Raw genomic sequence first — 23541 nt, 5'->3', positions numbered from 1 at the left:
TTATGAGGTTTTTTAAAAACGTTCCTCACTCACGCTGTTCTGGAGAAAAACTGAGCATCCCTATAAACATGAATTTTGTATTAAATAAAAACAGACATGTTGGGTCGAAGATCCCTGAAAGAAAATTGAAAATCGGTTCACAGGCGGCTGAGAACGAGCTGCTCAAAGTAAAAGTTCCCACTTTTTTCTGATCACGGTATTTGGAGTGTTAATCACCCTCCAACAGCCCAAGTAATGTTTAATACAAAGTAAATTAAACAAGGTTGTAAATACCATAAATCATCCTTGTTGATGAGGGGCTGTCCATAAACCACGTGGTCATGAGGGGGGGGGGGGTACGGCCAATGACCATTTTGTATGGACAAATAAAATTTTTGTATGAACAAATGACCACGCGGGGGGGGGGGGGGGGGTTTGAAAAGTCCCAAAAAAATGACCACGTGGTTTATGGACAGCCCCTGATGGTTCTCAAAACGACTTATTTTTCTTCTTCTTTATGGCTCTACGTCCCCCCTGGGACTTGGCCTGCCTCGCTTCAACTTAGTGTTCTTAGAGCACTTCCACAGTAACTAATTGGCAGGGCTATCTTTGCCTGCCATTGCATGAATTTGTATATTGTGAGGCAAATACAATGATACACTATGCCCTGGGAGTCGAGATTTTTTTTTCCGACCGGAACGGGAATCGAACCCGCCGTCTCCGGATTGACGATCCATAGCCTTAACCACTAGGCTAACTGGAGACCCCTCTCCCCCCTTCTCAAAACGTTTTGTTATCAAATTGGGTATGAATTTTTTTGTTGGAAAGTATAGTTTATATATTAAAACAGGTTAATAATATTAATGGATAACAAATTAAAATCAATTAAACTTAAAAACATAAATTTCTGTGACATATGCACTTAATTGGAGCGTGAGATTTCTCAGAAGATTATATGACATGCACAGTCAAAACAAAATCGCAGGCTCGGCAAAAACGCGGACAGCCGTGTGCTATGTAAAACTGTTAACCAATATCTCAGCAAAAAGTGACGGTTGTTAGCTGACTCTCAGTAAAACGCTTTTCGAATCTCAGCAATGAATTGTCAATATTGCTGAGATCTCAGCAAAATAGTTGTTTGCTGATTGCTCGGCTGTGCAAATCTCGGCTAAAGAATGGAAAAATGCTGATATCCCGGAAATCTGAATGGCAATGTAATGCATATTTCATAATATACACAGTTAGTCACGTTCGGTAATTTTTATCGGAATCTCAACTGCTGAGCGTTGACGGTAACGGAATTTTAACGAAATGTTGTAATAAAATACCAAGTTTCGGTAAAATTTTATCGTTTATCTGTCAAACTCTAACGAAGTTCGGTAGAAGTTGCAAACTTTATAGATTTTTTTTTTTCTGTAAATCATACTTAACATTTGATATTTTGGTAAAACATTACCGAAGTCGGTGATTTTTTCTTAGCGTGTATTATTTTTATCCATGCAGCATGACTTTCTAATCCGCAAATTCGTAACTTGTTTTGCGGCTTAGTTGGTTAAAGCGCCGGACTAGCGATTCGGAGTCGTGAGTTCGAATCTCACCAAAAGAAGTGATATTTTTTTTCACAAATGTATCGCTCAATTTGTCAACTAAACACATTTTGCCTGAAAATTTTCAAATTTTTACGGGTATCCAGGGTGTTCCTTGTAATTTCAAGTGGTTTCTGGTGTTTTAGGAGCGTTTGAAAGTAATAGGCGGAGATTTTAGGAAGCTTTCAAGGAGGTTTCCAAGATGTTTCAGCGGGGTTTCAAGGAAGTACCAAGGCGTTTAAGGACATTAAAGAGGGGTTTAAACCCTTAGGACGACTTTTTTCACCAACCTCGCCGCTGTAGAACACATCAGCGAGGTGCAAATGACCCCACCGTCCTTAAAGGATAAAAACTGCTGTAAAAATGGTGTATTGTTTTTAGTATCAGAAAAGCGTAAGCTATCTGCAAAAGTATTAGTGATAAATATTATGACTAAATATAAACCTAATCTAAACAACATTTGTTGAAATATTGAAGTCGCATATAGGACAGGATTTTTGAAATATAACTGCTTTACACAACAAAAAGGTATGAAAAAATTTAATCAAAAATGTTTTCAATGCACCTTGTTATAAGTATGAATAAAGAAAATTTGAATACCCATCCTCGTCATTGATCAAGAATTGACATTTCCATTGACTTTTGCATTTTTTGTTTTTTTTTTTTATAAAATTGAGTGTTTAATACATGATATCCCCACCATAGTTCTCACTCTTTGTTCTTCTTTTTGTGAAAAATAGCGTTGTACGGCTGTGTATGTGCAGACGAGAATATACTAAATTAGACTGACTAGACACTAAGGGAAGCAGAGTTTATTATTTTGACTGACCCAAGTCAAATTTCATAAACGATTATTTATTCTTATCGGTACAATGATCAAATTACTAGATAACACTCAAATTTCGAGTCAAGTACAAGACACTGAAGACGACCTTACAGTTGAGGTCGAAATACGTATCTGTCAAAGGATGCAAATTCTTATTAAAATTCAAAGGAACAGTACTTAATACGATTTTCTTTTTACTTATATTTCCGCTATCCTAACCAAGGAGCACCTGCAATATCATCCTAAATGTGGCTTTCTATGCTTTGGTCTAAAAGAGTTGCAATAAAAGCACACGCAACTTCCAACTTGTCAGTTGAGTTGCATTTAAACTCCGGAAATCGTTAAGTTGCGGCTTTGTTTCATAGGAATTACAAATAACATCGTGTTTGACATCGATTTATGGAGGCGGCGCTTACATTTTCCTTACAAGTGACAATACAATCAGCTTGCATTAAATGTGCCATGTAACATACATGAAACATCTTACTCTGGTTTGTTTGTTCAGATTAGGTTGCAAGAGTTGCGGAAAGCTTGCGCGTCATTTCATTTTGACAGCTTTTTAATTCGTGACAAAGAAGGTGCAATGAAGTAACGCGTAACTTCAGTGGTTAGAGTCTGGACATATTGTTTTTATTTATTTTTTTATCTAGCTCAAGTTGCATATCGATTTAGAGCCTGCGCTTTTTGCGTTTCTAAGAAAAAGCAATTGTGTTCTGTTGTTCTTAATATAAATAAATTTAATGATGTTTTTCATGAATATGCAATACATTGTTCATGTTTTGAGGGCTGGAGCTTTCCCATTTGTTATACCTTTCTTGGGATATGAGAGACGAACCAGCCAAGGGCTGAAAGTCTCTCAAATAAAGATAAATCAATCAATCAATTCTTGGGATATGAGTGATTTTGTCCGTACAGATTCTAAATGGACATTGCTTTTACTTTTTGAAACATGACCAGATTTATCAATCTTCAGCTATGCTTATTTGATAAAAGAAGTTCATAGTAATCAATTGCAGACTTTCTATGCCGGTAGGTTAAATAATACTTAACCACTCCAGTATCGTGATGAACCAATTAGATAACTGGTAGGGAAAGCTAGGGGCTAACCGTCACCATCAGTGATCTTCTATTTCAAAGCGAAAATGACGCCTGCCACGTCAGATAACAGGTCAATATAAATAAGCGAGAGCAAATGATGATGCAATCACTTGCCCACGGTAGAACGTATATAGCACTGACACATTTCACTTGCTACGTTTTGCATGAGAATTTTACTTTTCCTTCCACAATTGTTATACTAATAAATACACGCTAACCAGCATATCAAAAGATTCATTAGATTCCATTCATGTTTTCTGATTGGAAATTTAAAGATTTTTTTATTTTTGCGAGAACCATTGTAAAAGGCTTGAAAGTTTCGATTTATAGTCAAGAAATTTTTGACTTTTTTGAAATATTTTTCAAAGTGCTTAGTTTTAAAAGAAATTACACAGTTATAAGATGAATGTTACATAACTCATATGAATTTGTTATTTTAGTTCGATTGTAATCTTAAGTGGTTGAAAGGTTGAGAACCACTGATCGAGTCGTACGCCTTCACATCAAAAGGACGGGCGGACGGTGGTGGTTGCACAGCGACTTACGTGTATGAATTTAATGGTTTTTTTTACCGATTTGGTTGTAAAGCCGAGTGGACACCACAACATGAATGCAGGTCTCCCGGCAGCACTCTACCTACTCTACTAGTAGGGTAGCCAGAGCACTAAATTGCCGATCGGATGGAACGGTTGTGGTGTGGTGGACAAGCGCAGGGGTGGCGATGCAAGATCACCTTTTACTTTGATTACGATAATTACTTTGTTCGGTCTGTTCGGTTCGGACTCAAGACTGTCGCTCTTTGTTCGGGTGGTTGTTGTTGTGTATTTTTGCGATTTAAATATATTTTTTGAGAGTTTGAGCTGTACAGCGAGACTGGTGAGGTGCAGGTTCGCTGATATGCAATGAGCGGGCGAAATTGCGGTTTCTAAATATTTACAACTTGTTGCTTTTAATGCGATTACGGGGCAACCGGTGATTAAACATGGCAAATTATAGCGACTGGCATTCCTTCTGGAGGTTTAAGCACCGCTGATTGACTGGAATCGCGAAATTGTTTTCAGGTGAATGTGATCCAGACATACAGCTGGAATTCGATGTAATTGACAAGACTTTCGATAATTTTAACATTTTTTTCTTCTTCTTGGCGTGACGTCCTCACTGGGACAAAGTCGTCTTCTCATCTCAGTGTTCTATGAGCACTTCCGCAGTTGCTAACTGAGAGCTTCCTTGGGCAAGGATCATTTTGCATGTGTATGTCGTATGGCAGGTACGAAGATACTCTATACCCAAGGGGGTCAAGATAAATCGCTGGACCGAACGGGAATCAAACCCGTCACCCTCAGCATGGGCAGTGCCATTGGACACACTGAATACCCACGCCATTACAGCCCATATAGCCCCTCATATCCCTACTTTGTGTTATTTTCTGAGCTTACTTTCTCGAGAAATTCTATAAAAATTCTAGATGAAACTGTGACACAATAAAAACAATAAAAACCGAGGGATATCTTTTCCCTCGAAAAAGGTCAAATAAATTAGGACGAAACGTCGGGTAGTGCCTATTTAATCGTATGGATTTCCTTGACTGCGCAAACCAGACTCTCCAAAGCATGCCATTTCCAGTCAAAAATCTTTGGATTTGAAATCCTGAGGTTTGTCAAAATTTCGATATTTCACGAAATTTTCTTGAGAAACCGGAAAAGTTTCTTCTCAAAGTGTCATTGCTAACTTATGTACATATAAGTAATAACAGTGTTCCCAAACATATCTCTCGCACTTACCGTCACTGATGTCATCGTTGCCGGACTCCGCATCGAAGGCGCCCGATTCCTGCTGAGGCACGACCACAGCCACCGCCGTCGTAGATGGCGTCGCTACAGCTCCTGCCGCCACGGTCGTGGGACCACCAACCGAAACACTATCGGGACCACCTCCGCCACCACCAACCGTAACGACCGCCGTAATTGCGGCCGCCGAAGAGCGGAAGATTTGCTTCCACAGCTCCAGCTGTCCATGCAGTTTGTCACCTCCCTGTGTGGATGGGTTAGGAAGGAAAAGAAGTTCGTTAGGTCTTGAAGCAAAGCTCCGTTTGCAAAAGTGGAGAATTTCTCACAGAAATCTCCAAAATTAAAAATATAACACGGTGCGTATTCTACGGATGTACGAAATATCCCGCCCTAACAAAGCGATTTGACCATTTTGCTTCAGTTTAGGCCCGCCCGCTCGCCGATTTGAGTGAGGTAAGGGGCATAATTGCAGTTTTCGTACTCGGTTCGGCTTCGGCTTCGGCTCTGCTGCTGCTGCTATCATTTGAATGGAATGTTGTTGTTGAAATAAACAAACGTGTTATGAGCACGGTCGATGCGACCGGCGCGCGGCGGTGGGTTGAGACGCAACGCCGTCGTTGCGGTTGTTGGGCGAAAGAAGCATAATTTTATATACCACAGTCCACAACTTCAGCCTCGGTGAAAGTGAAAACCCGAGACTTGGCGCGCAAGACACTCACTCCCGCACGATGCACGACCGTAACGACGACGATGGCGCGAAAGAGCTCTTCGTGCCCAAGCCGAGCGGAGTGCGATTTGTGGCAAAACTGGAGAGAAAGATGGCGATGCGGCTGACCAGCGAGAGCGATCGCTCGCGGGATCGGTGCGTTTCGCCAAGAGAGGTGGGCGGGATGGATGATTCGAGAATGACGTCAGAATTAGGCAAGGCTTATGAAATCGCCGCGGCCTTGGCAGATTGCATACGGTTGGACTGTGTGCGGTTGTGAAATGGGGCCTACCTGCGGAATGCGCCGTACGAATTCGTCCATCGAGAGTAGGGTTAGCTGGTCGCCGCTTTCCGGGAATAGGCTCGCGGTGTTGATCAGCGGTGGCAGGTTGTACTTGGTCATCATCAGCTGGAGCCACTGTTGGACCTGCTCCGGGGACCACTGGCGGGGATCTGTGGGAATGTGGGGATTAGAGGAGAAGCGAGCGAAAGATTAATTTGGAGGAACTTACCGGGTGAGATCCCAAGGACGGTGCACGCCGTCTGGATTCCAACGCGGGCATCCTGCAGAGCTAGTTCGAAGATCGTGTCGAGATCAGCATGCGTGCTCATGCCCCCGATGAAAGAGTCCAGTTCAACGGGCTTCGGGTTGTTCTTGCGCTGTAGCCCGGGGTCCTGGAGATGTTCCCGTAGGATGTTGAACTCCAGGGGTTTGTCGAAGGGCTCCTCCTTGGGTTGCTTCGGGGAGCCCAGCAGGGAATCGATGTCGATCGTGGGTTCAATGTCGAACTCGGTTTTGATCTCGCTGCAGTGAACCGGTGAAGGAGCTCCGTTCGAATCCGGCGGCGACGGTGGAAGCGAACAGAACTCCTGCTTGATTGTGATGAAGTTTCCGCCGGTCTGCGGAACGTTAAGACTTTGGAAATCTGGGATGGATGGCGTTGGTGACGGTGGGTACACAGTGTACTTTTCTTGCGGGGGACTCAGCAGAGGGCTGGAGTAGTATTGGTACTGGGGTCCAGCCTGGAGTTGCTCTAGCAACGCCGACTTCAACGAGGAATCGGAAAGGCTCTCGGTCCAGGTCGAAGGTTTCTCCTGTTTCATTTGTTGCAGAGTTTGCTGCACCGATGCCGGTACGTCGTGGAAGATCGTCGCTGGAATGTACTGCAGCGACGCGTTGACTCCGACTTGGAGCATAGACTGCTGAATTTGTAGCTGCTGACGCTGCTGCTGGGACTGCGGACTCAACGGAACTTCACCGTCACTTGGCGTCAACAGCGACAAGTCGAAATCATCCGCATACGCCGAGAAAAAGTCCGATGTAAAATTTCCAGCCGGCACGGTTTGTGGAGTCTGCGAAGGAAATAAAAATACAATCAGTACTCTTCCAGTTAGCACACAAAATCGTCAAACACTGATCTCGAACCTCCGCAAAATTCCTCCAAAAATTCAACGCGCTTCCAAATAGATCAGCAGACCTAGTGCGAAACTACGTTGAACACCGTTCGCAACATATCTATGACTGATGACCGGTTCTAATCTTATTCAAGCATGTTCTGACGCCAGCGAAGATTCGCAAACTAGTTTCACGCGCTCTCTAGTATTGGTGCCGGCGATCGAGTATTTCTACAAATTTATTAATCTTCTCTCGCGACGTCTCATCCCTCACCACCGTCGCCCCCCTTGAGAACCCCGCCATACGAATTAATTCATCTTATTGTTCTCCCCGTTTTCCAGGTGATGACGACTTTGAGCTACACAACGCCACCTCCCCCAAAGTGCGCCCCAACCTCAGACGATGATGATTAGCATTCACTTCACTTGAGCTTCCCCCGCGACCCACGGGTCTCACCACCCCCGCACCCAAAGGGAATTCCTATCCTCCGGACGACCCACAGTGGTGAACCACAGGTAGGTGATGAGTACAGCGCTCCGTCAACTCGCAGTCCAGTTGGAAGAGCTTCCAACTAACCGCACACATACACACACTGACCGAGGGGATTAAAAATAGATCTTGTCTCAAAACGTGATTCATCTTCTTCCTCTTGTTCTGCTGTTGCTGCTGCTGCTGCTGCTGTAGCAGCAGTAGCAATCGAGCGTCGAGCGTCACTAATCAACCCGTCGTCGTCGTCGTAGACACAATGGGTACCCTTCGCAGAACATCGGGTGGGAATTCTTGGAAATTGCGCGAGTAACTCCGAGCAGTCACTTTGCGTGTTCTAATTACCTGCAATAGGTCACTAAACATGGTTCCCTCAAACTCGCTCTAGTTCATTCGCTCCGTTTCACTTCGTTTCCTTCTTACACACGGAATGGTGAGATTTTTTTCCCAGAAACCCAAACAAAACGCATCTAACGTTCGTTGCTTGGGGTTGTCCGGCCTAGACTGAACTGGCGCCCGCTCCCTGCTGCCCGCAATTTTTAAAGATACTCTGTTTCGGCTAACTGCAATCAAATTTTGGCTGACGACGGCTGCCAGTGTTGAGGAAGCTCACCCACTCAGTGATAACAAATTCTGGGAAAGCTATCAGCAAATCAACAACACTCGATAAGAACGCCTGACGCATTGGCAATTGGTCCGAACAGTGTCCGCACAATACACCGGCGTGCGAAGTGAAGGCAGCACCGGGGGCTTGTCCTCCGCAATCAAGATAAGACCACGCGGTCCCGCGGTAATAATCGGACAAGTTGTGCGAAATCTTGTCCCGTATGCCAACGTTTTGTCGGTCGATCTACTTGAACTTATATAATTGATAAATGCGATTCTGTGTTTCAATTTCCGAGAACCAGCTCCTTCCAAAGTTCGGCGAGTTATCAGTGCGGTGAGGTGGAAAACCAGTGGGCAAGCACGTTGCATGATGATATCTTCGGGAGGCGAACACTTCCTGGGTGGTGTCCGCAGAGTACGTGGACTGTTGGGAGAATAGAAAATGCTTTACTTACTTGAACACTTAATGGAAACATTAACCATCATAAAATTACAGAAAACTGTAAAACAATTGATATTCATTTTCAGCGCTTTGCGACATTTGATTTTTGAGATTTATGCTTTAAATTCAAGGTGTGGCTTCGTTCTATAATCACCTTAATTCCGCTCTCTTATGCTTATCCTTTGACAGATACGCTTATTTCGACTACCACTTGTAATCTTCCTCAGTGTCAGTTATCCGCTGTCAGCATAACAGGGCGGAATTAAAAGGTACCTACAAAACTGATAACACTCATTCGATGTCGGGGCCCGTGGCGCAGTGGTCCACACGTTTGCTTCATAAGCAGATGGTCATGGGTTCGATCCCAGCCCCGGCACTTTCGTCAGTTACTCTTTCCCCCTGAGAGCAGCTGACACTGACCCTCTTCTGAGCCCATGACTCAAATGAACACGGAAACTTGGACATCGGCGAACGGCAACCCATAATGGACCCCCAATCGGACTGGAAACAGGAACAACCAACAGCCACACATCAACATCCTCGTGCTCATCATTCTACCATGATAGGGTAGAAAGTGAAAGCAGCGCAACGGCAACCAGTTCGAATAGTACAATTAGAATATAATACATTTAGTTGCTGTACAAAGTGTAATTACAGCTTCCAATTGCCCTGGAGGACAATAGAGCTGTAAATTAGGTAAAAAAAAACACTCATTCGAAGAGTTCGAAAAGTCGGTACAAGAACAATTAATATCCGAATTTCTGACCAACTACCGAAAGATAATAGGATGAACAAGAAAAAGGAAGCGAACAACATTTTAAAATACTGAAGGTAAAAATTATAAAAATAAAAACGAGTCTAATGAGTTCAAGAAACAACAGAACCATGCGTTTTGATATCAAACGGTTGTCAATCAAAGGAGTTGCTGAACAGTCCCACCAGAGGAGTGCCAAACGAGTGACGAATGCTAGTAACCGATACCATGATCAACAGGGAGGGAGTCGCCCCGCAGCATGAAACTATAGCACGAAAAGAGTGCGATTGTAGTTGCAAGACTGTACTAGTGCCTACCTGGTCTGAGGGAAACTGGGAAGGAAATTCACTGACCGACTAAACAATGGTAACAGCATGTTGGAAGGAGTATTTCGAAGATTTATTATACGAAGGTGCATCCAGGAACAGGATTAACATAGTGGATGATGATCAAGCAGTAGAACCATCCATACTGGATGAGGTTAGGACGGCCTTAACGAGCAGAAAAAAGAACAAGGCTGCTGGGAAAGACGGAGTATAGAAGAGAACAGCTATATCAATCAATCCACCAGATTCTTATAAAGATATGGAAAGAAGAAGTATTGCCTACCAGATGGTTTGAAGGCCTCATATGCCCACCCTGCAATAAAGGACACATACTACAGTGTGCCAGTTCAAGACGTTTTACCATTTTAAATTCGGCGCACAAGATCCACGTATCCTTCAGCAGACTGAGACCTCTTGAGGAGTCCATCGTTGATGAAAACCTGGCTGTTTTTCTAAAGGCTGATCACCCAAGCAACACAGATGTTATATAAGAGTTACGACAGCGCAAGTTTTGGTTGTATATAAGTTATTTCGACGTTATTTCAACATTATGTTAGAATTACGTCAAATAAACTTATATACAACCAAAACTTGCGCTGCCGTAACTGTTATATAACATGTGTGTTGCTTGGGCAAGGAAGGATCGTAGACAAATTTCGCGAGTAAAACATGGAGATTCACCATCTGTTCATTGATTTTAAAGCGGTGTACGATTCAGTGAGAAACAGTGAGCTTCGAAAGATAATCTCAGAATATGGTTTTCAGGTGAAACTAACTAGGCTGATGCCACACCGTTGAATAAAAACAAGTATTCGGATCGAAGACGAAGTGTCTACCTCGGTTATGACCTTGGATGGGTTGAAGTAGGGTGATTGCCCTAAAAATTTACTGTTAAACAATGCAGCCGAAGAAGCGATTAGAAAGTCTGGCGTGAAGAGGATTGGCAATGTCATCACACGATCGTACATGCTCTTCGGCTTTGTGGATGATACTGATCCCATTGGCATCGATCGTAGGGCAGTGGAGCAAGCTTATACTCGAGGACATCGAGGATAGGCTTGACGATCAATTCGACCAAGACGAAGTACACGATTGCGGGTAGAGACAGAGACAGGACCTATGGTGTTGGAACTGAGATAGCAAATTGATGGGGATGTGTGTTTGAATAACACAAAATTCGTTCCGTATAAAATACAGATTCATCCGGTAAGTGGAACAAAAAGCTTGCGGAGTTTTTGAGCGCAAAGTACCATGAACAACTCTTGTTGGTAAACAAGAAAATGGTTCACTAGTTGTACTAGTGTGTTTAAAGAAGCGAATATGTGAAACGAATAAACGGCACACTTCAGTGGACTGAACACGTAGTGCGGATGTCGGAAGAAAGAATAGCGAAAACAATATTCAGCAGGGAATCAGGTAGAGGTCGGGGATTTCGTTGGCAGCTGCGAACGCACTAGCAGAACGCGGTTGAAGAAGACATGAGAACCCGAAATGTTCGGGGAAACTGGAGGAAAATCGCCCAAGAGTGACGAAGATGTTGCTCTAATATACAAGATTTGTAATTCTCAGACTCTATAGCAGCAGTTAATATATCTCCCACTTACATATTGGCTTGCCGACAAGAGGATTGCAAATCAGAATAATAATACAAGAAGTTTAAAACAGAACCATAGGTTAAAATGAGTTAAGAGCAGGGATGCCAGATGATTTAAAAAAAATCAGTATCATTCTTTTCAAAACCCGCATCCCATACACAATCCGGGTGAAAAATCTGTATTTCATTTAAAACGCAATCTTTACGGATGTTCAAAAATCTGTATAATACAGATAAATCTGTATAAATGGCATCTCTGGATAAGGCGAATGGTTGGAGTTCCTCAGATTGACAGTAGTCAACGACAATATTGAAAATTCGCCAGTGTCTAAAAATTGATCAACAGTGTGTAGATTGTGTACATAACTTAGACAGTGGGGGTCATACGTTTACAAGGTAGCCTATATATTTAATCTGGTTCAGTCTAGACGTTAACCTGCCCAAGGTAAAACATCGCATCAATAAATAAATAAATACTCAAACACGCGACGAATTGGGGACAACCGAATGTTTTGTAGCACTTGATAAGGCAGCCATAAATTAATGGAAGATGATAAGAAGTAAAGCTATACGCACAGAATTGCACCCTCCTGGGTGCGATAAAAGTACGGAAACATGGGGGTAAAACCTTTTCATAATGGCTTGGTAATAATGCAAAATCTCTTTGACCGTGCCAAATTGGCTATGAGTTACTAGTGCCTTGTTAAGAGGATATATTCGCCAAGCAAAGAATGAACCTATGCCACAACTAACTCTCCCGCCATAAGTTCGTGCTGTTGGTGAAGATTGTGGAAGGAATTCCTGAATATTTTCTGGCTGAATTATTTTCCAATTTATTGACAGAACTTCTAGAAATTTGCTCACGAAGGTCTGCCGAAGTTACTTCTACTGAATTTTAAGGCAAAACTGGATGCATTTCCTCATTGTTTTGGTTCTTGGTTTTTATCAAATAATGAAGCAATATTTTCAAAACCGGTTTTCATACGCATTTAGAAGAAGCATCAAGGTATCTCCTGATTTATTTTCCTTATGGAAAATGTTTTTCAGTTTTACATAAACCATTTCTAAACAAAATTTTCAAAAAAAAACCGGTTTTTGGAAAAATGAAAAATATTTTCCACCAGGAAAAAAATTCAGGAGATACCTTATCCTTCCTCAAAATGTGTATGAAAGCCGATTTTCAAAATATTGCTTCGTTATTTAATGAAAAATATATAACCAAAAAATGAGGAAATCCAGTTTTGTCTTAAGAGAAAATTTTAATAGTTTTTGAATGAGACGGGCTTGGTGGTCTAGTGGCTACCGCTTCTGATTCGCATGCGGAAGATCCTGGGTTCAATCCCTGGCCCGTCCCTTTCATCCTACTTTGTATCTTTCTATCCACTTTCTCTCTCTCTCTCTCTTTCTCTCTCTTTACAGCACATTCAACGCATGTATATTCATATGTTCATAGCCATCGCTAGAACCAGAAACGAATTGAAAAAGTCGTTTCCCTCCTTCCAACTTCCAGCACAGTATATAACGCCTACAAGTTATGCAACCAAAGCGAACTGTGCCGCTTGACCTTCATAGTATCACCACACAATCTTTCACCTTAAAAATATCCCCTATCCATGGATCGCATCACCGACCCCCAACGGTGACTCCCACATCTCCCATCCTTTCCGTCTAACAAATACCCCAGTCCGTACGGGTTGTGGGGATGCAGAGGTGCTCTTGGTTTCTAGTAGCAACAACCAGCACACTCTAACATTCCTTTCCCTTCCCACTATAAGGACTAGGCCGGCGCCGTTATTGACCAAAAATACATGAGCTGCTTTAATTGCACTTTGAGAATAAGTGGAGGATCCCAGCCCTTATTCATTTGGATCTCAGTGCAATTGGTACCAGCTCAGATCAATCACGGAGGAGCAACCTTGACTTGTATAGTCAGATTTGATCGTTGATCGTGACCGTAATTTTAATATTTTTTGAATGGATTTGAAAAACCTGTTTTTTGTAAACTTTGTATCAAAACTCTAAGATGCGAATGCGAGCAGCATTCGGAACAATACATGACGAAATAATCTTGGGGAATATTCAGAAGAAAGCCCTACACAAATGTGGGTCAAAATATTTTTGGCGGATTCCCATGACAGAATTTTCAGATATTTTTGCTGAACTTCCTAGTAACACCTTCTGACAGAGCTCCTTGAAAGAGTTCTAACAAAGTTTATAGTGGCATCTTTCCCAGGAGATTCATAACACTAGTTCAGAAAAAAAAATGAAATTCATGAACTTCTATCAAGATTGTGCTTCAAAAAATTTTAAGTCGAACATTTTTTACGTTTTTCCTGAAAATCGAGCTCAACAGTTTAAAAAAAAATGAAATTTAATAAAATTCAATAATTTTGCGTTGCAGTCAACGAATTTTCAATCATTTTGCATAAATAGAAAGTTGAATATTATATGTTTCGATCATCTGAACATAACTCTTGCATCAAATTTGTGGGATTCAAGATATTGGTGAACTCCTTAAATTTGAGCTAAATTTCTAAAAAAATAATGAAGATTTGTATTTTTTTTTTCGGTAAGAAAAAATGATTTTTTTTTCTCAACGTGCATTTGAAACATTAGATATAAGCCAGTTACAGTAAAAATTTCTGCTCAATCGGAGCATTGGTTACGGAAATAGAGATGTATGAAGGGAGCAACTTTGCTTACAATAAAACAAAAATCGATTTCAAATCGACAGCCTTGTATGGAAAGTCGAAAAAAATTCCGCACTACTGTATTTTTTTTTCCTTCACGTTTGCGAACTCAGGGCGTGATTTTACACTTAAAATGATCATCAGCTTACCGAGTTCAAAAATGCTGTAAACTACTGTAATCGTTGTCAGTAATATGAAGAAATCAACGATTTTCTTTGACTTGAGGCAAAACTGGATGCATTTATTTATTTTTTTGTTTTAGATTTTTGTTTTTTTTTTTTTAATATTGGAGTAACACTTTCAAAATCGGTTGAAATACACAGTTATTGGATAGATGAATGTATCTTATGAATGTTTTTCGTGGTGGAAAATGCCTATCACTTCTCAATGAAAATAAAATAAAAGTTTTTTTTGTGTAAAAATGATAAAAAAATTTCTCCCGGGAAAATATCAGGATCCATCCTCTAACTGTGACCTTAAACCTTAAACTGTAACCTTAAAGGTGAAATTTCCCGGGAAAGGAGTCAATTCCCCAGTCGAACCTCTGCAAACATTTATAGCGGCATTTCGTTGGCATTCTCTGTGAAACATTCGGCGCGTATTGTGACAGTGTTTTTCTGAAATTTTCCGTTAAGTCTTCTGGAGGAATTTTTGGGAAAACTTTGTCGGCGTTGTTTGTTGGTTGGCTCTTGAATAATTTTTCGATTGAATCTCCGGTGGAATTTCAACAAATACGGCAAACCTTAGGATTTTTTGAAGAAATTCCTTACGGTGCAAGCATTCATTTTCAAGAGAATCATCTGACTTTTTTTTAAATTGTTGGAGATGCTCCTCAAAGCGTTTGTTTAAAAATGTCAACAATACTCGTTCGATTTCTATAGTATTTTTTAAGAATCTTCATTTCTGCCTGATTTTCGATTTTATTAAACACATCTCTCGGGTAGCTCAAATGAATCATCCCTCGCCAAATATTCTTTGGAGTCTCAACTGCAACGCAATCTTCAGTAACCCGTATGTGACTAGCTGATTTTCTATCGGATTCTCAGTGCCAATATCATGCCTGATGAAATTTGCCAGAAATTACTTGAAGCAACGCAAATAGAAAAAGAATAAAAATTATGAAGTAGAATATGTTACTTGAAAATTTACTTTGCAATAACATTCCCCCGTGACACTGATACCGGTACATAAGCCAAGTGCACTCAAATCGCAACAAATACATTTTTTAAACATTTTTTCTCAGTTCAAAATTGACAAAATGGTCACTAACAACCCTTTGAATTTGGGTCCCTCAAATGTTTTTTTTTATATATTTTTTTAAATAAAATTCCACCGTCTTCCGCCAGAGGCCGCACAGACTGGACATTACTAGCACTAGACAACGGACAACACATGTAGCATCCAGTGGCCCAGTGGAAAATTTTCCGTTTGATGAAAAGTTTTCCCCAACTGGAGTGGGAATCGAACCCACACTCCGAGGCTTATTTAAATGACTGACGCCGCTAACCGCTCGGCCACGAAGCCCATTTTCTTATAGGATATCTGTGGTAATTCATGCAGCGTCTCCAGGAATTTGTTCTCTTTTTAACCATCGAATTTGTTAACAAAAATCAAATTTTCTCTAGAAACTATTTCAGCATTTAGGGTTTATCATACATCACAAATTTTGCTGAAGATTTCGACTGGAACAATCCGCCTTTTTCCATCTAAGGAATCCAAACACTAATAAAGGGCATTAACCTTTGCCCTCCTATCTCCTGCTAAAGTATGGTAATGTCTATTCTAACGTTTGGAGTCCTTAGACTGAGGTTAGGCCCTCCAAGGCATAGCGTAAGGCGGAGTAAGATGCCATTGTTTTTTTTCAAACTGTCTTATTTTTGAATGATAAACTGTCTTGTACGCAGGTCATACTAAGTTTGAACTGCAACCAAACAATATTATATCAATACGACAGTGGAAAAAATACAAAACCAATGCATTTTTAACTATTTTTAGCTATATTATAGACTGTTTCAGAAATTATAAATAAACTTTGTTTCTTAATAAAACGAACTGAACTAATGATTTTTACCAACTTCTTTCAGAACATAGCATATTGTACTCCATATTTTTGTATTTCCTTTCAATTGTCTTGATATTTTGAAGAACAGTCGAGTTCTCTAACAATTAACTTCATTCTCCAAATTTGCATTTGTACAAAGGTGTTTTTTAATGATTTCAACATTATTTATCACTAAATACCAAAAATTATCTAACTTTCGATCACATTCGCTTTCTCAACAAGTTGTCTAAGGAATGCCTTGATCAAAATCTGGGAAAAATCGATTAAGGCATTTCCACAATTTTTTAAGGTTGTCTACGGAATATAAGAACTACCACACAGTTTCTTAGCTTTTCTGAACACATTTAATTTAAACTAATTTATTATTTCAGCTCATACGATCCTTCAGATGGCAAAGCTTGTCATACCATAAAAACGAATGCAGTAAACAGTAATTAGGACATTCGTTTACTAAACGTTTGTTGCTACTGGTGATGTTGAGAAATTTGGAACAAAAATGTTTGCATTGAGAAGGCCCGTAATGATGGTTCTTGATAAAATATTCCAATAAAAATTACTCTTATGTACCAATCGAAAATATCTTTTCTTATCGATACAGTAATTTTTATTGTGTTTGGAAATTAAATATTTTATATGTGAGATTTTTTTCCTTTTCTACTATGCTATATTTTTTTACCACTTTGTGCAACTTAAAATTTTAATCATCTAGTTTACAGAGCCCTATTTTTTAACTTTTATAAGAAACATCAACAAAGTTGGTAGGGTAGTGAACCACTTGGGCAGCGGCCGGTATTTTGGGCACTCTTCGCTATAACTCAGTCAATTCCAAACCAATTGACTTAAAATTTTGTACACGGCTAGATACTATACGTATCTCATCGCGTTCCGAAAATTGTGTCAATTGGTTCAGAATTGGCTGAGTTATAGCAGAAAAGTGCCCAAAATAGGACCCCTGCCGAGATGGTTCCACTTCCCTATTATTTGCGTCGTTAGCATGTTTACTATAAAAGCTAGAAGAAACTTTTTTGGATATTGTGCTCAGATCGAAATAGCAATCAATTGTTAGTGTATTTATAATTTCTGAAACAGTCTATAAAAGTTGGTTCGTAAAACAGAAGTGATGCAAAATGTCATTTGCCATGAAATCAGATGCCACTTATCATGAATGGCTCAGGTATAAACAACCGTGCGTCTCCACGTGTTTCTCAATCTCAATAGAAACACGTAGTTGATAGCAAAATCACCAGAAAACCTTAAGTACAAGCCAGATCAACCAGAAGTTGTCAATTTTCATAGGGAAATCCATTAAATCTCTGTGGGTCTTTGTCACCTGCCCGGTTTCTAGAGGGCTGTAAACATGTCACATACATAGACTTATACCAATAGTACTGATCAGACGATTTTGTGTTTTTAAATAATTTACCCCACCAGTGCATTTTGGATCATGTTCCCCTGCAACAAAACTTTACAGATACATTCACCCCTCATTTCAAAGCCTCTCTAGTCGGCAGCTTACATACAAGATACAACCCAACAAAGATCCATAACCGATCCCCTAAAATGGGCTTGGCCGACATTCCTGTAGAGGGCCTCCGACATTTAAACTTGTTCTCGATATCTATAACGTCACAGTCCGCCACAAAACAACAAGCAATAAGGAAGCGAAATCAGTCGAATGGTTTCACGCCGTCGGGAGAACAACAAAAGCTCCCAATCCCCTTCACCAGCAGCCGGCTCATGTGTTCTGAACTAGTGCTGATGCTGCGCCAGACACCACCACCGCACAGAAAAGCTCCAGTTCTCTAGTTTTTCAACCACTACTAGGGAGCGGCTAGTCTCCCGCCCGAAAGAAGCAAACTCTAACTCTATGGAAGGCATTTAGAACCGGGTAATGACGCGCCATTTTGTGCGCGCGCAGAGTCACAGCCTGAGCTCTGAGCTTGTCAAGGTTGACAGGTTTCGTAGATTTTGCACGATTGAGCGACTTGGCGAGTCGTGAGCAGATCTGCTGTTGCTCCTATGGTTTCTGCGCGACCAAATGCCACCAGCGATAGATGGTAGATAGGTAGATGATGGACGCTAAGTAATGTTCTAATCCTGGATTTGTTTCACTTCGTTAGGGCAAATTTGGAACACCCCGGTAGTTGCCGGATTGCGGATCTGGAGCAATCCGAAAAGTTTGACAGCTTGATTGTCTGCATTTGGGCTGGTGGTTGGGTGAAGTTGAAGTCATCACCAAGCGTTGTTGCGGAGATCGAGTTGCATTCCTTCCAGTCCGATTGCTTGCTGCCATCAATCAAGTTGCGAAGCAATTGACGTCATGAGGTGCGGAGAACAACAGCCACACAGTGTGATTAAGAGGAGAGATCTTTATCGGTGTTACGCACTGCTCCGAGAACTACTTACTCGATCAGTGATTAGAACACCCGGGCCCAGTTCTAAGCCTAGTTTCGAACTTATGAATGAAATCGTAAACTTCTCATACCCATGTTATTTGCTACAGTAGCCGCAAATGGTTCATGTAAACAAATCTGGCAGTTTTCATTTGACAGGGGATCCACCGCATTTCGATGGAAGCTGTTGGTACATGCATCACTATGATGCTCGTTAGAGTGGACCACATCTGGACAAATCTGTAACTTCAAGCCTTGTGAAATTATCCCACCATGAACTTACGTAAACGCAGTGGAATATGTCGGCTACAAATCATCACTTAACGCCTCTTCCCCACATTGATTTGCAATTTGACGTAGCATACGTCAATCTCGCATAAAACAGCATAAAATCACCAAGTTAGTCCCAAGTGGTAATCTCTTTGGTTCCTTGTGTAATTGGCGCTGATCTGGCCATACTGGAGGGCTACCCTAATGCACAAACAAACATCAATTTAAATTGCGATTGCGCGCGAGGTGTGTATGATCTCATCGTCGTCGTGTCGGTCGGCTGAGATAATTACCTTACGCTGCTGCGCTGGAGTGCTGTTGGCCGTGGTCACCGGTCGGTCGGTCACTCGATGTGTATCGGTTCAATTTGAGCCTTTTAAATGCGATCTGGGCGCTGGTGTGGTGTTTGATCTGTTTGAGATTGCTTCGTCGTTTTCCAGTGTCACATGTCCCTAGGCTTGTGTACGAGTGAAGGTGCATTCTCTATGGCTGGTGAATGGAGATGCTAATTTGTTTTAGAAGAGCGGGTTTTTCACGAGTCAATAAATTCTACTGCATTTGTGACCTTAATTCGGGGTTTTCAAGATTTGTGGCGGCTAAACGTTGGAGGAGATCTCAGTCTGTAAATGTGCATACTTTTCGGTACGCTTATGTCTGTGGGAAAATTTCCTTTTGGCATAGAGAATTATTATTAGGCTGACACAAATTTCGATTTTCCCTCATGTCACCCCCCCCCTCGGAAATTTTTTGTCTGAATTCGACATTTTGAGGGGGGACGCAAATAAATTATTTAGGAAATTGAAAAATTTTAAAGTGAAATTAGAGTTATCAAGAAAATTTCTTAAGAAATCCGATGAGTTTGACGATTTTGCCAAATTGTTTGGGTAATTTTTCAAGAAAAACATTTATTATTTATCATCCCCCCCCCTTGACGAGTCAACAAGCAAAGCGACAAAAGAAGAAAATGAGATTTGTTCCGGCCTTATTATGTATCTTTATTATCGAGATTTGTCATCCCTTGGCTAAGAGACGAACCAGCCAAGGGCTGAAAGTCTCTATAATAAAGATAAATCAATCAATCAATCCCTTGGCTGGTTCATCTCGTAGTATTTTTATTCCTTGTTGGGTATCTATTTAGGGCCCATATAGCCGAGGCGGTAAACGCACGGGTATTCAGCATGGCCATGCTGAGGGTGACGGGTTCGATTCCCGGTCGGTCCAGGATCTTTTCGTAAAGGAAATTTCCTTGACTTCCTTGGGCATAGAGTATCTTCGTGCCTGCCACACGATATACACATGCAAAATGGTCATTGGCAGAGGAAGCTCTCAGTTAATAACTGTGGAAGTGCTCATAGAACACTAAGCTGAGAAGCAGGCTTTGTCCCAGTGAGGACGTTACGCCAAGAAGAAGAAGGGGTATCTATTTAAGTCACTGCGACCAGTTGATAGATCTATTGTGACAGTATATAGAGAATATCTTCCTGTCTGCCACACGATTTACGAAATCCAAAATGATCAATTGGCGAATAAAACTCTTGATAATTAAGTATGAACGTAGGAAAAAACACTAAGCTTAGAAGCAGCATGTGTCCCAGTTAGGATGGCAAGAACATGCAAAGAGACGGTGATTCCCCTGAGACTGCCACGTCTTCTTAAATGGATGTTCCTGAAGATGTTTGCATTCAACAGTCTGTGACGAACATAAGAAGTATCTATTGGTAGAGTTTCGGTATGAATAAACTTATAACGACCAAAACTGTTTTTTTTTTCAAACATTTTGAAGTACATCAAGCCATGATGATGGTAACTCAAGTAACATGTTTTGGCCAAGCTACAGTTTTCAGGAGGTCCTTAAAACCGTCACAAAATCAAAATGGAATAATAATGTTTTTTTCATAACCCTCAGAGCGACCCAAAAACTCATTGGGCTCCAATGCTTTGACACGTAAGGTTTAGCCATTTCTACTCAAGAAATACGCTGAGATAGCTTAGCAGGAAGTTGTTGAAAAAAATAAAAAATCAATTGTTGACATGATTTTTGCAGAAATATGCAATGCATTTAAAAAGTAATACCTACTTGAAATTACTTCCATCGCGATTACTGGAGTTTTTCCTGGAAATTGTCGTCGAAGAATTTCTCTTAGGAAAGCATGGAATTTGTTGAAGCTTGTGAAAGAATGTTTGTTGGATTAAAAAAAAACAGTTTTCAAAATTCTTAAAAATCCAAACCGTAGAAATTTGCCAGAAAATTGAGGAACTTCTGAAAAAGGATATGTTAAAAACTTTTTTAAACTTTTCGTATAAATTTTAGTGATTATTTGTGGACAATACAGTTTTTCAAAAAAAAAAACTAGTTGAATTTCTCCCCAGACTACTTCGCGGATACATGTCACAATTCCCTTGAAAATTTTGTCAAGAGTGTCAAAAGGAGTTCTCTTAAGGACTCCAAAGAATAGACCGATTTCTTCATTAAATTTGGAAAAAAATAAAGGAGATGTACGTTAGCGTGGTTCAAAAAATCGTTTTTGCTCCACACCGCTTATTCGATTCCTAACCAGATTGTATGCCTTCTCCCAAAATTTGAGCTCATTTGGTTGAAAATTGAGACTGCACAAGCCCTTCAAAGTTTGTATGGGAATTACTATGGGAAAACGATGTTTTTCATTCAATCGACCGTAGCATTTCCCCAAGTACCCTAGTGGGTTAGTCGACCCTTGATAATCCTAGGCTACTCTATCAGCTACAACTTTGCCGAAGACCGCATTCAAATCAGACGCCTCATTAATTAGTTATCCATTTGTATCCAACTGCGCAAACTTTAACAGTGATCCTCCAGCTTCTCAGCAGGCAACATTGCTGCATATGGCGCCAAAGATAGCACACTGGAAATCATGGCTACTATGTTTCACTGCAAAATGCAGTGATGCCCACCGAATAGTTTAACCATCATGAGTAAAGATTTCGATTCTGGACAAAAATCGGTAACTAATTAATGAGGCTTCCGATTTCAATGCGGTCTTCGGCAAAGTTGTAGCTGATAGAGTAGCCTAGGATTACCAAGGGTCGACCAATCCACTAGGGCACTTGGGGAAATGCTACGGTCGATTGAATGAAAAACATCGTTTTCCCATAGTAATTCCCATACAAACTTTGAAGGGCTTGTGCAGTCTCAATTTTCAACCAAATAAGCTCAAATTTTGGGAGAAGGCATACAATCTGGTTAGGAATCGAATAAGCGGTGTGGAGCAAAAACGATTTTTTGAACCACGCTAATGTACGTACATACATCAAAAAGTTTCTTTTTGAATTTTCACAATTTCCCGATCCATGCGAAATTTGCCGAACTGCTCTAGTTCTAGTTACGGCCTGGTAGTCTCTCAAATTGTTAACTAATCCTTAAGAAATCTAAAAAAAAAGTGCTGGATAAAATTTCTCGAGCTCTGTCATAAGTTCTTTCTGGATCTTCACTTGAATATTCTCCTAGAATATCAGGATTCCAAATACATTCCAAAAAATAATATTATTATTATTTTTTTTAATGTTCATAAGAACGAAATTTTTTTATTTTTTTTTAAGAAATCCCTGGCAACTCTGGAAGATGCTTGCTTCTGTCGGAAATTCTTGAGAATACATCCCACATCTTTGTCAGAAGTTCTGCCAGGGACTTGTTCCTGCAATTTTAATTAAAATTTGTACAAAGAATGATAACTAAAAATCCTTCAGATTTGCATTTTAAAATACTTACAGAAAACATACAGAAAAACAAATAAAAATAATACGAAATAAAAAATCGGTAAGTTGTCTTAAAGTGATTCCGAAAACTCTTGAGAAAATGCATTTGGAAATTTTCCAAAAATGATTACCTCAAAATGATTACCCACGATTTTTTTACTTCACCGATACCTGCCACAATTCCATAGCAACATTTATTCAAGAGTGTCAGGTAGAGTTCTTTCGTGGACTCCACAGCAAGCCGTCTAAAACATGGAAAAGCAATAATTTGATTTTTTTTTAAAAAGATTCACACCAAAAAGTTTCCTTATGAATTTACAAAACCTAACCCCCAATCCATGAGAAATTTGTCCAACTGTGCTAGTTCTAGTGATGGCCTGGTAGCCTCTGACACTGTCAACTTATCCTTAAGAAATTTTTAAAGAAATTCTTGATGAAGTTTGAGATCTGACATTAATTTTATCCCATTAAATTTATTTTGCGGAAATTACAAGAATAACGGGACTCCAAATACACTCTGAAAAAATTTTTTTTTAATGATCCTGTGAAGCTTTTTAAAATTTCCTTCATGAGCTGCCTGGCAACTCTGGAAGATTCTTGCTAATGTTGGAAATTTCATAGAATACATCCCACATCTTCTTCAGGAGCTTTGTTAGAAGTTCTGCCAGAAACTTGTTCCTGCAATTTTTATTATAACTTTTACAAAGAATAATGATATCCAATAAAAATCCTTCAGACTTTTCCTTTCAAGAAAACACAAAAGATAAAACAGCCAGGGATTGAGAATCGGTATAAAAAAAAACAGATA

The 23541-nt window shown here is 40.4% G+C and overlaps 1 protein-coding gene across 2 annotated transcripts in view; it reads right to left on the bottom strand.

Moving 5' to 3' along the window:
- The window catches only part of LOC109399594 (DNA-binding protein D-ETS-4), a 78344-nt gene that overhangs the window by 19166 nt on the left and 35637 nt on the right, over positions 1-23541 (bottom strand). Inside the window, exons 1-4 of one of the 2 annotated variants that reach the window (XM_062855843.1) lie at positions 8210-8560; positions 6495-7335; positions 6275-6435; positions 5271-5520 (exon numbers count right to left, since the gene is read on the bottom strand). In XM_062855843.1, coding sequence (XP_062711827.1) covers positions 5271-5520; positions 6275-6435; positions 6495-7335; positions 8210-8230 — 1273 coding nt within the window. In that variant the 5' untranslated portion in view covers positions 8231-8560. Of the gene's footprint in view, positions 1-5270; positions 5521-6274; positions 6436-6494; positions 7336-8209; positions 8561-23541 lie in introns of those variants that run through there. The other variant, XM_029875283.2, reaches the window with a different exon arrangement.

The sequence above is a fragment of the Aedes albopictus genome, chromosome 3 (genome assembly GCF_035046485.1).
Source record: "Aedes albopictus strain Foshan chromosome 3, AalbF5, whole genome shotgun sequence".
NCBI classification, from domain to species: Eukaryota; Metazoa; Arthropoda; class Insecta; order Diptera; family Culicidae; genus Aedes; species Aedes albopictus.
Note: the sequence above shows the minus strand (reverse complement) of the source record. Positions and strands in the feature narration are given on the sequence as shown.